The sequence below is a fragment of the Oncorhynchus keta genome, unplaced genomic scaffold (genome assembly GCF_023373465.1).
Source record: "Oncorhynchus keta strain PuntledgeMale-10-30-2019 unplaced genomic scaffold, Oket_V2 Un_scaffold_30379_pilon_pilon, whole genome shotgun sequence".
NCBI classification, from domain to species: domain Eukaryota; kingdom Metazoa; phylum Chordata; class Actinopteri; order Salmoniformes; family Salmonidae; genus Oncorhynchus; species Oncorhynchus keta.
The window spans coordinates 120283-137567 of record NW_026290910.1 but is presented as its reverse complement, the minus strand read 5'-3'; the positions used below and the strand labels follow the sequence as shown (position 1 = coordinate 137567).

Genomic DNA, 17285 nt, shown 5'->3' with positions numbered 1-17285 from the left:
CAGATTGGGCCATCATCATTACAAACTTATAATTTAGGGGGGGAAAGCCTTCATAACATAGTGTCATGCTAATGCTGGCGACAAGCAGATTGAACTGTCGATTATTATGAGGAAATTACCATTTGGAAATAATGAATCTTCACAGGTGATGTGATCATGTAGTAAAGAAAATCTGTCTAGTTACCTATTCATTATAGTGATACATTATTGGTGACAGTCTTCGGCAGGCCATGAATACTCATTCAACCCATACCTCATGTGGTTCCTGTCTAGCATGACTCCTAAATGTATCCTTGGAATATAACATACATATTATATAATAAAATATGTTAATGTTGATGATATTACACAGAGATAAGTCGGACAGCTGAAAACAAATGTATTCTGTATTCACACAAAATAACAGATAGGATAATGTAACATCCAAAATGTTTACATTATCCAAAATGTTTAGGAGGACAAAAATGCAGAAATTGACTAGCATACTAAAACACAATTGAAACAAATGAAAAAGCTTTCGCTTTTATCATTGATCCCCAGAATGCACTACCCACAGATGTGTTGTTGAAAGACTGAGTCATATATTCAATCATTCATTCAGTACATATCTCTACAATTTGGACTTGCAAGTCATGAGATGTGGCTATAGTGAGAGCATCGTACAGAGTATTGCTTAACCAGAGATTACTAAATACATCTATTATATAGAACGCAATACACAGAATAATGGCAAGGATGTACATAGTGCATTCAGTAAATGTCCCAAGATACTAACCGTTTACCCAATTTACCCAATTATTTTTATTTTATTTGATTAATTCTTCTAAACTCAGCAAAAAATAAATGTCCCTTTTTCAGGACCCTGTCTTTCAAAGATAATTCGTAAAAATCCGAATAACTTCACAGATCTTCATTGTAAAGGGTTTAAACACTGTTTCCCATGCTTGTTCAATGAACCATAAACAATTAATGAACATGCACCTGTGGAACGGTCGTTAAGACACTAACAGCTTACAGCTGACACTATAAAGAGACCTTTCTACTGACTCTGAAAAACACAAAAAGAAACATGCCCAGGGTCCCTGCTCATCTGTGTGAACATGCCTTAGGTATGCTACAAGGAGGCATGAGGACTGCAGATGTGGCCAGGGCAATAAATTGCAATGTCCGTACTGTGAGACGCCTAAGGACAGTGCTACAGGGAGACAGGATGACAGGATGGCAACTGAGATCCTTTATAGCAAAGACACACCCATCTAAACTCACATGACAAATAACATATCTTAGGAACATTACACAAAGCAAGATTTTACTTTAGAGAGGAGTATCCCATAGCCAGACAGCATTGGCTATAAATTATCATTCAGTTTGCCCTCTTAGACTAAGTTCTTAGCTCGTTCTTGGTACCACTTAGTACCAAAACATTACCTCATCCAATGGCATATATCAATTGTCATCTGTAGATACTCCCATATCAAACACACTCCCTCCTGGACAAGAGGTCATATACTAAATCAAGATAAGGGCAACCTCAGAGGGGACGTGTAATAGTTACAGACACTTTCCCATAAGAAGACAAGCCTGATCTCTCCTCTCTGGGCCCCTAGTGACTAAGCCCTAGCAGAGAAGCGATAACTGCAAACTGCCAACAGTATTATCCAAAAGAAAACATTCTAATGACAAATATCTCACATAAGCATTATTATATAAATAAAACATGTTATTTATCAATGTTACCTAACTAATTCTGATTCTGCTACCACACCATGTGTAACAACACCTGCACAGGGTCGGTACATTCGAACATCACACCTGCGGGACAAGTACAGGATGGCAACAACAACTGCCCAAGTTACACCAGGAATGCACAATCTCTCCATCAGTGCTCAGACTGTCCACAATCGGCTGAGAGAGGCTGGACTGAGAGCTTGCAGGCCTGTTGTAAGGCAGGTCCTCACCAGACATCACCGGCAACAACGTCGCCTATGGGCACAAACCCACCATCGCTGGACCAGACCGGACTGGCAAAAAGTGCTCTTTACTGACGAGTAGCAGTTTTGTCTCACCAGGGGGGGTGGTCATATTTGCGTTTATCGTCAAAGGAAGCCTGTACACTGGAGCGTGATCGATTTGGAGGGGCAGGATCCGACATGGTCTGGGGTGGTGTGTCACGGCATCATCGGACTGAGCTTGTTGTCATTGCAGGCAATATCAACGCTGTGAATTACAGGGAAGACATCCTCCTCCCTCATGTGGTACCCTTCCTGCAGGCTCACCCTGACATGTCCCTCCTCAATCCCATTGAGCACGTTTGGGACCTGTTGGATCGGAGGGTGAGGGCTTAGGGTATTCCCCCCTAGAAATGTCCGGGAACTTGCAGGTGCCTTGGTGGAAGAGTGGGGTAACATTTCACAGCAAGAACTGACAAATCTGGTGCAGTCCATGAGGAGGAGATGCACTGCAGTACTTAATGCAGCTGGTGGCCACACCAGATACTGACTGTTACTTTTGATTTTGACCCACCTTTGTTCAGTTTGTGTCTCAGTTGTTGAATCTTGTTATTTTCATACAAATATTTAATCATGTTAATCAGATTACACATTCAATATTCTTCCCAGGTGATTGACTTGGTAATTCATTTGTTATTGGCTAACAGGCCAAGAAAAGCATAAAAAAATATGAATACAATTTTATTTTACCATTTGAGTCAACCAAAAGTGAGTGTGGAAATCTTGAAATAGTGTATAATATTTTGGTGCTGTGTTAGGTGAACACTAAATACTTTGTTGTGTGCACCTCTGTACGTAGACTATGACTGCATTCATGTAAATGGGGAGAAATGACATGCACTTGAACACATAAGCAACACCGCAGATTCAGTAGAATAACATTGTATTGAGCTTACAGTGAGTAGTTCATACAGGTCATTATAGGTAATGCATAGTGCTGGTGGATTATTTTGTTTTAAGGGTCAGGTTGAAACGCCAACAGCGAGAAGAAAATTATGAATATATGGACCAGAGTCATGATGCAGTTCCCTTAAGCACATCAAATGGAAATTAAAGGCACCATTAATATTTTTCTCCATTGAAATACTCTGAACCATTGGTATATAGTAGTGTATATGGCACTTTCTTTCATGACATGAGCATGTTTGTACACATTTCTATTTATTTATAAAATACTTTATTCACTACTTCACTAAAATAAACGTTGTCTTTCTTTCTTTTTTTGTGCAAATATTTAATTTATAGAAAATAAAAGTTTAGTAGTGACTATTATTTATTTTTGAAGTATTTGAAGTATTTTTCTAAGCGATATTTACTTTTTTGACATCATACAGCAATTGGATCTTGGTTGGCGATGATGCTGGATAACCTGGCTTGCAGGTCATCCTGTGGGGAGAGTCGGCGTGCTGGGTAAGTTCTGTAGCTGTCTGTGAGTGGCTCCACACCTGCAGCCATGTAATCCTGTAAACTCAGGAAGGGCGTGTCCTCTCCCATGCGATAGTCCTCCTCCGTGTCGCTCTCCGAGCTGCTCCTCGCCGTACTGCTGACTCGGTCGTTGGACTCCGTTTTGTGGCCCGCCGTGTGGCCATTGGGCTTTGTGCTATTGGCACAGCGGCCTTTGTTGTTGTTTGTGAGTTTTTTAGGGAGGCTTTGCGGGGGAACGGTTGGTACCACAACCGTGGCGGCGATCGCCTCGCACTCCTGCGTTGTCTCGTAGCTGTCGTTCTCGACAATCCTCAGCGGGCTGGGCGGGGGGCTGTGGGCCTTATGGCCATAGTTGTAGTGGGCACAGTTCCTTTTGGACTGGCTGTGGTGATGGTCGGGGCGCGGCGGCTTGTCACGGGGCCACAGCGTGGTGGTGAACAGCAGGCGGTCCTCCTCTTCGCCAGTGGGGCTGACTGCCACCGAGGGGACTGAGGTGGCCAGGCTGGACTGTGGGGACGAGATCTCAGAAGGAGGGGAGGGCGGGGTCACGGGAGAGAGCAACTCCACAGGAGACAGGCGTGTTGGGGTCGTCATTGCTGATGCATACCTGACAGACAGGACCAAAAGAGAAGCCACTATCGATTAGGAACATAAAAGTGAGAACACACAACTATATGCATGGACACCACTTATTAGGGACACATGCTTTTTAGCTAAAATAACTAAATCCATAGCATTACATTTTGTTCCCTATAGGTACAGTCAAATCCTCAAGTGCACATCCGACGAGCGAAGGCTCCTTTACTGAAGTGCAGTGCAATTCACCAGTCTCCACTCAAATACTTTATTTTTTACATTCCTCTACTCTTGTTCAGGATACACATTCATTCCCGATCCATTTCATCAAGCAGGTATAGAACTGTATAGGCCTTTCTCTTAGTATGTGTGGGGAGGACAGAGACACAGATGTGAAGAGCACTGGAGCATTTGTCTCCGTCTGCCCCAGCCAGTCCTTAGAGTTATGTGCACAGATGGGTTCTCTCTGACTCAGTGTGGCCTGTGACCTTTGCTGCACAGCTCGACTGACAACACGGTTACACCTGCGCTCATCAGCACCACATTGGTTTACTAATGAGGATTTATGAAGTCATCATTGTCCATTAGGTTTGATCTCAGAGGGACTGTTTGTGAAGTCTAAATATAGGTGTCATGTGTCATCTCCGGCCTCTAAGTCACCAGGCTGCTCATTATGGCGCACACCTGTCACCAGCGTTACTCGCACCTGCACATCAGACTCAGCTGGACTTCATCACCTTCCTGATTATCTTCCCTGCATATTTCACTCCCTTTGGTTCCCTCCCCAGGTGTTGTTTCTGTTTCCTGTCTGTGCATTGTTCGTGGTTCAAATCAAAATCAAATCAAATGTATTTATAAAGCCCTTCGTACATCAGCTGATATCTCAAAGTGCTGTACAGAAACCCAGCCTAAAACCCCACACAGCAAGCAATGCATGTGTAGAAGCACGGTGGCTAGGAAAAACTCCCTAGAAAGGCCAGAACCTAGGAAGAAACCTAGAGAGAAACCAGGCTATGTGGGGTGGCCAGTCCTCTTCTGGCTGTGCCGGGTGGAGATTATAACAGAACATGGCCAAGATGTTCAAATGTTCATAAATAACCAGCATGGTCAAATAATAATAATCACAGTAGTTGTCGAGGGTGCAGCAAGTCAGCACCTCAGGAGTAAATTTCAGTTGGCTTTTCATAGCCGATCATTAAGAGTATCTCTACTACTTCTGTTGTCTCTAGAGAGTTGAAAACAGCAGTTCTGGGACAGGTAGCACGTCCGGTGAACAGGTCAGGATTCCATAGCCGCAGGCAGGCACATTAGTTTCTTGTTTTACATTATGTTGTGTTTATTTAATAAAACACTCCCTGAACTTGCTTCCAGACTCTCAGTGCACATCGTTACAATAGGACAGCTCATAGGAAACCTTTAATAATTAAAAAATAACTATTTCATTCAGAAGAAAGAAAATGATAGCATGGCAATGGAAATACCACAAATCTTGGATTAAATCTTGGTTTACTGTATATTTACAAACAAAGTGCCATGATATATAAAATGAATGTTATTCCCTAAACATGATATCACATATAAGCTCTAAAATATACCTTATTCTTAAATGGATATCTCTATTTAACTCCGTGTCTGCCACTTCTTAATGACCTATCAGTAGTCACAAACCCTCAATTAGTTGTATGGGCTGAAGGGAGGTTATTGTGTGTAAAGCAGCATGTAGCATCATTAGCTACATTAGGGCATCTTTCTCCTACCTGTCTCTGAACGGCGAGTCCCTGGAGGAGTCTGGCGTGTCTCGGGTGTTCTTTAGGTAGACACTCGGGTCTCTGGCGCCGCCCGTGGCGTCCAAACGACCCCGGTGGATAGGCGTGGCGTGCCGGCTGTTCTCCATTGATGACATCACCAAGACAGAGCAGCTGTGAGAGAAGGCACTCTCGCTTCGGCAGTTGCTCCAGCTGAGGGGAGACAGAGGAGAATGAAGAGGGTAGACAGAGGAGAATGAAGAGGGTAGACAGAGGAGAATGAAGAGGGTAGACAGAGGAGAATGAAGAGGGTAGACAGAGGAGAATGAAGAGGGTAGACAGAAGAGGGGAATTAATTGCTTCTCTTAAATGGTGCATAACACTGGCTGCTTCAGACACTGATGTGAGCTGTAAACACGTTAAAACATGTCTATTGCAAACCTGGGTTCAAATACTTTTAGAAATAATTTCAAATACTTCAGCTGGGCTTGATTGAGCTTGCCCGGCTTAATGGACCAATAGAATAGTCCCAAATCTGCTAAAACTGACGTTCTTACACTCCAAGCAGGCTAGAACAAAACCACAAAAGTATTTAAGGGATTAAAATAGCACTTAAAGTAGTATCAGTGGGCTTTGTGATGAATGAGCCATCTGATTCAATAAATGAAGGAGCAGAGCTGGCTTTTTTCCCCAAAATGTAATTTAAGGTGCCACAAAGCTTTATACTATCATTCTTTATATTGTTTCATGGTGTAGTTTCTTTTCATTTTTATTTAGTTTCGTCACAAGTACGTTTGCCAGTCAGTTGGGCTGCCAGACTTAATTGCCATACCTTTTGCCTCATCCCCCTCAACCATACCATTTTTCAATTCCTCATCAATTCAAGGGGATTTAACCGTTTTTACTGTCATTTCCTTAATGTGTGCAGCTTATTAGTAACTGGAATAAGTAGTTTCATAAATGTGTCAGGTGCAGCGTCTGGTTGCTCCTCATTACACACCACAGACCAGCAGCATCTGGTTGCTCCTCATTACACATCACAGACCAGCAGCGTCTGGTTGCTCCTCATTACACACCACAGACCAGCAGCGTCTGGTTGCTCCTCATTACACACCACAGACCAGCAGCGTCTGGTTGCTCCTCATTACACACCACAGACCAGCAGCGTCTGGTTGCTCCTCATTACACACCACAGACCAGCAGCGTCTGGTTGCTCCTCATTACACACCACAGACCAGCAGCGTCTGGTTGCTCCTCATTACACATCACAGACCAGCAGCGTCTGGTTGCTCCTCATTACACACCACAGACCAGCAGTGTCTGGTTGCTCCTCATTACACACCACAGACCAGCAGCGTCTGGTTGCTCCTCATTACACACCACAGACCAGCAGCGTCTGGTTGCTCCTCATTACACACCACAGACCAGCAGCGTCTGGTTGCTCCTCATTACACACCACAGACCAGCAGCGTCTGGTTGCTCCTCATTACACACCACAGACCAGCAGCGTCTGGTTGCTCCTCATTACTCACCACAGACCAGCAGCGTCTGGTTGCTCTGGTCTGGTTGCTCCTCATTACACACCACAGACAAGCAGCGTCTGGTTGCTCCTCATTACACACCACAGACCAGCAGCGTCTGGTTGCTCCTCATTACACACCACAGACCAGCAGCGTCTGGTTGCTCCTCATTACACACCACAGACCAGCAGCCTGGGTTGTTCTCTCATTACACAAATTGCTCCTCATTACACATTTACATTACATTTAAGTGCATCTACAAATTGGTGCATGACAACCAGTGGAACAGCCACTTGGTTGCTCCTCATTACACACCACAGACCATTGGGGGCCAGCGTTTTGACTGGGCTGAGCGGGAACTGCTCCTCAGTGGTAGGGAGGCACAGGCCACAGACCAGTGCAGCCTGATCAGAGCCTGGTTGAGGTGCCGTCCTCATTACACACTTGTAGCACAGACCAGCAGCGTCTGGTTGCACCAGACGGGCTCCTCATTACACACAGGCAGGGAGCAGACCAGCAGCGGAGATGACAAGTGCCTGTTGCTCCTCATTACACACCACAGACCAGCAAATATTCTTTACACCATCAACATATGAATCACTAAAAAACATATTTTATCAACCCTTATACAGTATATTAGGCCCAGCCTTTGGAACTTTGGTTTTCCTAGATATGGCTACTATATTGTGATCACTCCATCCGATGGATCTGGATACTGCTTTGGAGCAAATCTCTGCAGCATTAGTAAAGATGTGGTCAATACGTGTTGATGATTTAATTCCTATGCTGTTTGTAACTACCCTGGTAGGTTGACTGACAGCCTGATCCAGGTTACAGGCACTGGTTACAGTTAGATTTTTTTCCCAGAGTGGGCAGCTTGATGAAAGCCAGTCAATATTTAAATCAACCAGAAAATATACGTCTCTGTTGATATCACATCAAGCATTCACACATCAAGCATTCACACATCAAGCATTTCACACATCAAGCATTCACACATCAAGCATTTCACACATCAAGCATTTCACACATCAAGCATTTCACACATCAAGCATTTCACACATCAAGCATTTCACACATCAAGCATTTCACACATCAAGCATTCACACATCAAGCATTCACACATCAAGCATTTCACACATCAAGCATTTACACATCAAGCATTTCACACATCAAGCATTCACACATCAAGCATTTCACACATCAAGCATTCACACATCAAGCATTTCACACATCAAGCATTTCACACATCAAGCATTTCACACATCAAGCATTCACACATCAAGCATTTCACACATCAAGCATTTCACACATCAAGCATTTCACACATCAAGCATTTCACACATCAAGCATTTCACACATCAAGCATTCACACATCAAGCATTCACACATCAAGCATTCACACATCAAGCATTTCACACATCAAGCATTCACACATCAAGCATTCACACATCAAGCATTTCACACATCAAGGTCAGAATACGGCGTATCTGTAGACACACTCTCTTTATTCAATTTCAAGCGCTATTGCTTCATCTCTTTTTAAAAGCGAACGACTTTCACAGATGGGAGGAGAGGAAGGAAAGGAAAAAGGAAAGCTGTCGTGTAGGATTGGGTTACCTTTGACTGGAGGTGTGGGTGACCGTTGTCGATTGATGCACTGATGATGTGTACTGGCTCGTGGAGAAAGGCATTTCCGTTTCCTTCACGAGTAGATGCTGTGTGGGCAATGCATTTTTAGACACAAATTGCTATAAGAAGGGAAACGGAAAACAACCAAAAGAAGCGTCAATAGTAAAGGCCATGAAATCACGTTCACATTATGAAACGTGCCTGTACTCTGAAACAAGTCAACAAAAATATATACAGTGCCTTATCAACAAAGTATTCAAACCCTTTTTGACTTTTTCCACATTTTGTTGTTTTATAGCCTGAATTTAAAATGGAATAAATTGAGATTGTGTCACTGGCCTAAACACACACAACAGCCCATAATGTCAATGTTGAATATTTTTTTACGAAAAGGAAGGAAACCTCTCAGGGATTTCACCATGAGGCCAGTGGTCACTTTAAAACAGTTACAGAGTTTAATGGCTGTGATGGGAGAAAACTGAGGATGGATCAACAACATTATATTATATTATTATAGTTACTCCAAAATACTAACCTAAATGACAGGATGAAAAGGAAGCCTGTACATAATAAAAAATATTCCAAAACATGCATCCTGTTTGCAATAAGGCACTAAAGTTAAACTGCAATAAATGTGGCAAAGAAATTAACTTTATGTCCTGAATACAACGCGTTTGGGGAAAATCCAACACAAAACATAATTGACTACCACTGCATCATGTTATGGGTATGCTTGTCATCGACAAGGACTAGGGAGTTTTTTAAGGATAAAACTAAACGGAATAGGGCTAAGCACAGGCACAATTCTAGTGGAAAACCTGGTTCAGTCTGCTTTTCAACAGACACTGGGAGATAAATTCACCTTTCAGCAGGACAATAACCTAAAACACAAGGCCAAATGTACACTGGAGTTGCTTACCAAGATGACATTGAATGTTCCTGAGTGGCCTAGTTACAATTTTGACTTAAATCTATGACAAGACTTGAAAATGGCCGTCTAGACATAATCAACAACCAACTTGACAGAGCATGTAGAATTTAAAATAATAATAATGTACCAATATTGTACAATCCAGGTGTGCAAATATTGTTATCCACAGCTCTGACAAATTGAAAACCATAGTCATTGGCGACTCCATTACCCGCAGTTGTAGACTTAAAACAAATCATCCAGCGATCATACACTGTTTACCAGGGGGCAGGGCTACTGACATTAAGGCTAATCTGAAGATGTGCTGGTTAAAGATAAAACTGGCGAGTGTAGAGAGTAGAGGGATATTGTTATCCACGTCGGCACCAACAATGTTAGGATGAAACAGTCAAAGGTCACCAAGCATCAGCGTGTAAATCAGCTAGAAAGATGTGTCGGCATCGAGTAATTGTCTCTGGCCCCCTCCCAGTTAGGGGGAGTGATGAGCTCTACAGCAGTCCCACAACTCAATCGCTGGTCGAAAACTGTTTTCTGCCCCTCCCAAAAGATAGAATTTGTAGATAATCGGCCCTCTTTCTGGGACTCACCCACAAACAGGACCAAGCCTGGCCTGTTGAGGAGTGACAGACTCCATCCTAGCTGGAGGGGTGCTCTCATTTTATCTACCAACATAGACAGGGCTCTAACTCCCCTAGCTCCACAATGAAATAGGGTGCAGGCCAGGCAGCAGGCTGTTAGCCAGCCTGCCAGCTTAGTGGAGTCTGCCACTAGCACAGTCACTGTAGTCAGCTCAGCTATCCCCATTGAGACCCTATCTGTGCCTCGACCTAGGTTGGGCAAAACTAAACATGGCGGTGTTCGCCTTAGTAATCTCACTAGAATAAAGACCTCCTCCATTCCTGCCATTATTGAAAGAGATTGTGATACCTCACATCTCAAAATAGGGCTACTTAATGTTAGATCCCTCACTTCAAAGGCAGTTATAGTCAATTAACTAATCACTGATCATAATCTTGATGTGATTGGCTTGACTAAAACATGGCTTAAGCCTGATGCATATACTGTGTTAATTGAGGCCTCACCTCCTGGATACACTAGTGACCATATCCCCCGCACATCCCGCAAAGGTGGAGGTGTTGCTTTACGATAGCATATTTCAATTTACAAAAAAATTGAGCTTCTGGTCATGAAATCTATGCAGCCTACTCAAACACTTTTTATAGGTACAGCTAAGAAGCCTCCTGGGGCATATACAGCGTTCCTCACTGAGTTCCCTGAATTCCTATCGGACCTTGTAGTCATAGCACATAATATTCTAATTTTTGGCGACTTTAATATTCACATGGAAAAGTCCACAGACCCACTCCAAATGGCTTTCGGAGTCATCATCAACTCAAAATGTCTCCGGACCTACTCACTGCCACAGTCATACTCTGGACTTAGTTTTGTCCCATGGAATAAATGTTGTGGATCTTAATGTTTTTCCTCATAATCCTGGACTATCGGACCACTATTTTATTACGTTTGCAATCACAGCAAATAATCTGCTCAGACCCCAAACAAGGATCATCAAAAGTCGTGATATAAATTCTCAGACACCCCACAGATTCTTTGATGCCCTTCCAGACTCCCTAGTCGCAAGAAGTTAACCACCTACCCACGGACGTCAGAGGACAAAAATCAATTAACCACCGAATGAGGAACTCAATTTAACTTGCGCAATACCCTAGTTGCAGTCGCACCCCTAAAAACTAAAAACCTTTGTTATAAGAAACTAGCTCCCTGGTATACAGAAAATACCCGAACTCTGAAGCAAGCTACAGAAAATTGGAACGGAAATGGCGCCACACCAAACTGGAAGTTTCCGAAGAGCGCTCACTGCTGCTCGATCATCCTATTTTTCCAACTTTATCGAGGAAAATAAGAACAATCCCAAATGTATTTTTGATACTGTCGCAAAGCTAACTAAAAAGCAGCATTCCCCAAGAGAGGATGGCTTTCACTTCAGCAGTAATACATTCATGAACTTCTTTGAAGAAAAGATCATGATTATTAAAAAGCAAATGACGGACTCCTCTTTAAATCAAGACAACGCTCAGTTGTCTTGAGTCTGCAACAACTCTGCCAGGACCTAGGATCAAGGGAGACACTCAAGTGTTTTAGTACTATATCTCTTGACACAATGATGAAAATAATCATGGCCTCTAAACCTTCAAGCTGCATACTGGACCCTATTCCAACTAAACTACTGAAAGAGCTGCTTCCTGTGCTTGGCCCTCCTATGTTGAACATAATAAACGACTCTCTATCCACCAGATGTGTACCAAACTCACGAAAAGTGGCAGTATTAAAGCCTCTCTTGAAAAAGCCAAACCTTGACCAGGAAAATATTTGAAAAACTATTCGCCGATATCGAAACTTCCATTCCTCTCCAAATTTTTTGAAAAAGCTGTTGCGCAGCAACTCACTGCCTTCCTGAAGACAAACAATGTATACGAAATGCTTCAGTCTGGTTTTAGACCCGATCATAGCACTGAGACTGCACTTGTGAAGGTGATACATTACCTTTTAATGGCGTCAGACCGAGGCTCTGCATCTGTCCTCGTGCTCCTAGACCTTAGTGCTGCTTTTGATACCATCGATCACACACATTCTTTTGGAGAGAGTGGAAACCCAAATTGGTCTACATGGAAAAGTTATGGCCTGGTTTAGATCTTATCTGTCGGAAAGATATCAGTTTGTCTCTGTGAATGGTTTGTCCTCTGAGAAATCAACTGTAAATGTCTGTGTTCCTCAAGGTTCCGTTTTAGGACCACTATTGTTCTCACTATATATTTTACCTCTTGGGGATGTCATTCGAAAAAATAATGTTAACTTTCACTGCTATGCGGATGACACACAGCTGTACATTTCAATGAAACATGGTGAAGCCCCAAAATTGCCCTCCCTAGAAGCCTGTGTTTCAGACATAAGGAAGTGGATGGCTGCAAACTTTATACTTTTAAACTCGGACAAAACAGAGATGCTAGTTTTAGGTCCCAAAAAACAAAGAGATCTTCTGTTGAATCTGACAATTAATCTTGATGGTTGTACAGTTGTCTCAAATAAAACTGTGAAGGACCTCGGCGTTACATTGAACCCTGATCTCTTTTTTGACAAACATATCAAGACTAAAGGACTAAATAAACTCCAGTTAGTGCTAAATACGGCTGCTAGAATCCTCACTAGAACCAAAATATTTGATCATATTACTCCAGTGCTAGCCTCCCTACACTGGTTTCCTGTTAAGGCAAGGGCTGATTTCAAGGTTTTACTGCTAAACTACAAAGCATTACATGGGCTTGCTCCTACCTATCTTTCTGATTTGGTCCTGACGTACATACCTACACGTACGCTACAGTCACAAGACGCAGGTCTACTAATTGTCCCTAGAATTTCTAAGCAAACAGCTGGAGGCTGGGCTTTCTCCTATAGACCTCCATTTTAATGGAATGGTCTGCCTACCAATGTGAGAGATGCAGACTCGGTCTCTACCTTTAAGTCTTTATTGAAGTCTCATCTCTTCAGTAGGTCCTATGATTGAGCGTATTCTGGCCCAAGAGTGTGAAGGTGAACGGAAAGGCACTGGAGCAACAGACCACCCTTGCTGTCTCTGCCTGGCCGGTTCCCCTCTCTCCACTGGGATTCTCTGCCTCTAACCCTATTACAGGGGTTGAGTCAATGGCTTACTGGTGCTCTTCCATGCCGTCCCTAGGAGGGGTGCGTGACTTGAGTGGGTTGAGTCAATGACGTGGTCTTCCTGTCTGGGTTTTCTTCGACTTTGACAGAGTGTTTTGTATAACTCATTGACAAGAAAAGACAATTACATCCATTTTAATCCCAATTTGTAACACAACAAAATGTGGAAAAAGTCTTGGGCTGTGAATACTTTCTGAAATCAATGAATATTTGAAAGATAGCGAGAGAGTTGCTTAGTCACCATTATAAGATGTAAGCTAGCTACGTGAGTGACTTACATTGACAAACTGGACGTTTTCTAGTGAAGGGTTATACATCGGAGGTCCATTAGCCATACTTGCCATGGTGTTTCTCTCATTTCGTAGGCTCTGCCTCAGAAGACCATGGAGCTTTTTCCTCTGCTTTCTGTGCACGTAAAGACAAACTGCATTGTGAGACTGACCAGCCATTTAGCCAATCCAAAAACCAGAGGGATGACAGATTTTGTCAAAGGTTGACATCAGAGGTTGTGATCGACCGAAACAAATATTTAAATGTTCAAATGTGCAGGCTATTACCTCAGAGAAAACTACAAATTACATAATAAGGATACTAGTAAATAATGATTTTGAGTTTAGCATAAAAATGTGACGTGAATTACTTTGTTTTGCAGTAGGCAACCACACACATGATTCCAACCACTAGGAGTGCAATGCAGATTCCTGTTATTGTTAATACACGTTTCTGATACAGCTCCTCAGCTTCTGGAAAAGAGGACAACGCATTCTTAAAACTCCACAACATGCAGGCCTTACTGTTACACAAACCAAACTCGAATTGGAAATCCCAAGGGAAACGAACAAATGTGTTTTAGGTTCTGTATTAGGGCTATACATTCACAGAAACAAAGAAACGTGTTTTAGGTTATGTATTAGGGCTTTTTACATTCACAGAAACAAAGAAACGTGTTTTAGGTTATGTATTAGGGTTATACATTCACAGAAACAAAGAAACGTGTTTTAGGTTCTGTATTAGGGCTTATACATTCACAGAAACAAAGAAACGTGTTTTAGGTTATGTATTAGGGTTATACATTCACAGAAACAAAGAAACGTGTTTTAGGTTATGTATTAGGGTTATACATTCACAGAAACAAATAAACGTGTTTTAGGTTATGTATTAGGGTTATACATTCACAGAAACAAAGAAACGTGTTTTAGGTTATGTATTAGGGTTATACATTCACAGAAACAAATAAACGTGTTTTAGGTTATGTATTAGGGTTATACATTCACAGAAACAAACAAACCGGGGCAAAACGTTTTAGAGGAATCACGTTGGCATTATTCATGGCATTTCTTTCTGCAATGTTAAACAATGTTTGTCTACTGAACGTGGCCCAGATATAACATTGTATAGTGGCTGTCGACCGAGACAGAGGAAATCGAATACATTGATCTGAGGAGGCAGTTCTGCTGAATCCAGTCGGAAAGCGAGGAAGTGTTAGTTCAAGGTCGGGCTCAGTAATCACGACTAGGCAAACCACAGAAAATGTATTTTCCACAATGCATTCTAACCAGACCAGGTGTTCCTAATACAACAGATGCATACTGTATATAAGATATTGTTATTCATCAAGACAATTCAAATCACTCCTTTGTGTAATGTTAATATTGTAATACTGCAAACAGTGCAACATTGTTTGTTCACAGGACCCAGGAATTATGGAATAATTATGTTTCAAAATATTTAGAGGTTACAAGTCACCAGATTAGGGGATCAAGTGAAGTGAGTAATTATATAAACTGTTCAGTAATCACACCTAGTTTGTTTCTACTCCATTTTTGAAAAATGGTTCAGTATTATGTGTCCTGTGAACAAATGATGCTAGAAACAATCACTTTTTTAAAATGAAGAACAATTATTTGGTAAATTGTTCAGAGTGAACATCAAGATCCCTTAAAAGACCTACAGCAAAAACTGACACCACTGATGAGACAAGGGGAGGAAGCATGAGATGACAGGAAAACAAAGGGGACACTGCTGGACACATACAGTACATCCACACGGTACAGTAGGAAATAGGACGACAGGAAAGAAGGAGATGAAATGAATGGGTCGCGAGGGAGGACGCTGTCAGCATAGTTGGCATGACATGCTAAATACTGGTTGGAACAGAGGAGGGATCAGGGGAGATGCAAGGAAAAGGAAAAAGCAAGAGCTGAAGGGATCTGAACACACAGCATAAACACACTGCAGTCTCTCTGGGTACCTACACTATCTAATGTGTGTCTGACACAACAACAAGAGATAGTCTACTGTAGCTCAAACGTTTGAATGAGTCTAATGTGAGTATATGGACATTTTAGAACCTAATGTGTGTTGGTATTTTGAGGACCTGCTCGTCGTTTGTTTGTATGTGTGCAGGTTAATTTGACTATGCACAAACACATTGAGGTTTTCGAGAAATGTATAATAGGTGTCATTACTAAGCATTGTAGATGCTGGCTACACCATGTGGCTTCGAATTTGAGTGGAACTATATGACATTAATCACATTGCCATTTTTGGGCATGCTGCCAGAATAACAGCATCAAGGCTTGATAGATGGGCAGCATATTTGAGCTACATACAGTAGGGCAGAATAGTATTTAGTCAGCCACCAATTGTGCAAGTTCTCCCACTTAAAAAGATGAGAGAGGGCTGTAATTTTCATCATAGGTACACTTCAACTATGACAGACACAATGAGATGACAGAAAATCACATTGTAGGATTTTTTATGAATTTATTTGCAAATTATTGTGGAAAATAAGTATTTGGTCAATAACAAACGTTTATCTCAATACTTTGTTATACACCCTTTGTTGGCAATGACAGAGGTCAAACGTTTTCTGTAAGTCTTCACAAGGTTTATCACACACTGTTGCTGGTATTTTGGCCCATTCCTCCATGCAGATCACCTCTAGAGCAGTGATGTTTTGGGGCTGTTGCTGGGCAACACGGACTTTCAACTCCCTCCAAAGATTTTCTATGGGGTTGAGATCTGGAGACTGGCTAGGCCACTCCAGGACCTTGAAATGCTTCTTACGAAGCCACTCCTTCGTTGCCCGGGTGGTGTGTTTGGGATCATTGTCATGCGGTGGTCTTTCATCTTCAATGCCCTTGCTGATGGAAGGAGGTTTTCACTCAAAATCTCACGATACATGGCCCCATTCATTCTTTCCTTTACACGGATCAGTCGTCCTCGTCCCTTTGCAGAAAAACAGCCCCAAAGCATGATGTTTCCACCCCCATGCTTCACAGTAGGTATGGTGTTCTTTGGATGCAACTCAGCATTCTTTGTCCTCCAAACACGACGAGTTGAGTTTTCACCAAAAGTTATATTTTTGTTTCATCTGACCATATGACATTCTCCCAATCTTCTTCTGGATCATCCAAATGCTCTCTAGCAAACTTCAGACGGGCCTGGACATGTATTGGCTTAAGCAAGGGGACACGTCTGGCACTGCAGGATTTGAGTCCCTGGCGGCGTAGTGTGTTACTGATGGTAGGCTTTGTTACTTTGGTCCCAGCTCTCTGTAGGTCATTCACTAGGTCCCCCCGTGTGGTTCTGCGATTTTTGCTCTCCGTTCTTGTGATAATTTTTACCCCACGGGGTGAGATATTGCGTAGAGCCCCACATCGAGGGAGATTATCAGTGGTCTTGTATGTCTTCCATTCCCTAATAA

The 17285-nt window shown here is 42.4% G+C and overlaps 1 protein-coding gene across 4 annotated transcripts in view; it reads right to left on the bottom strand.

The window, feature by feature from the left end:
* Positions 1-368: 368 nt before the first annotated feature.
* The window catches only part of LOC118385559 (pro-neuregulin-1, membrane-bound isoform-like), an 84925-nt gene continuing 68008 nt past the window's right edge, over positions 369-17285 (bottom strand). For 3 of the 4 annotated variants that reach the window (XM_035772787.2, XM_035772789.2, XM_035772790.2), the window contains 5 exons: positions 14217-14319; positions 13855-13981; positions 8896-8993; positions 5768-5968; positions 369-4041 (listed from right to left, as the gene is read on the bottom strand). In XM_035772787.2, the coding sequence (XP_035628680.1) occupies positions 3336-4041; positions 5768-5968; positions 8896-8993; positions 13855-13981; positions 14217-14319 (1235 nt within the window). In that variant the 3' untranslated portion in view covers positions 369-3335. The remainder of the gene's footprint in view (positions 4042-5767; positions 5969-8895; positions 8994-13854; positions 13982-14216; positions 14320-17285) is intronic. The other variant, XM_035772788.2, reaches the window with a different exon arrangement.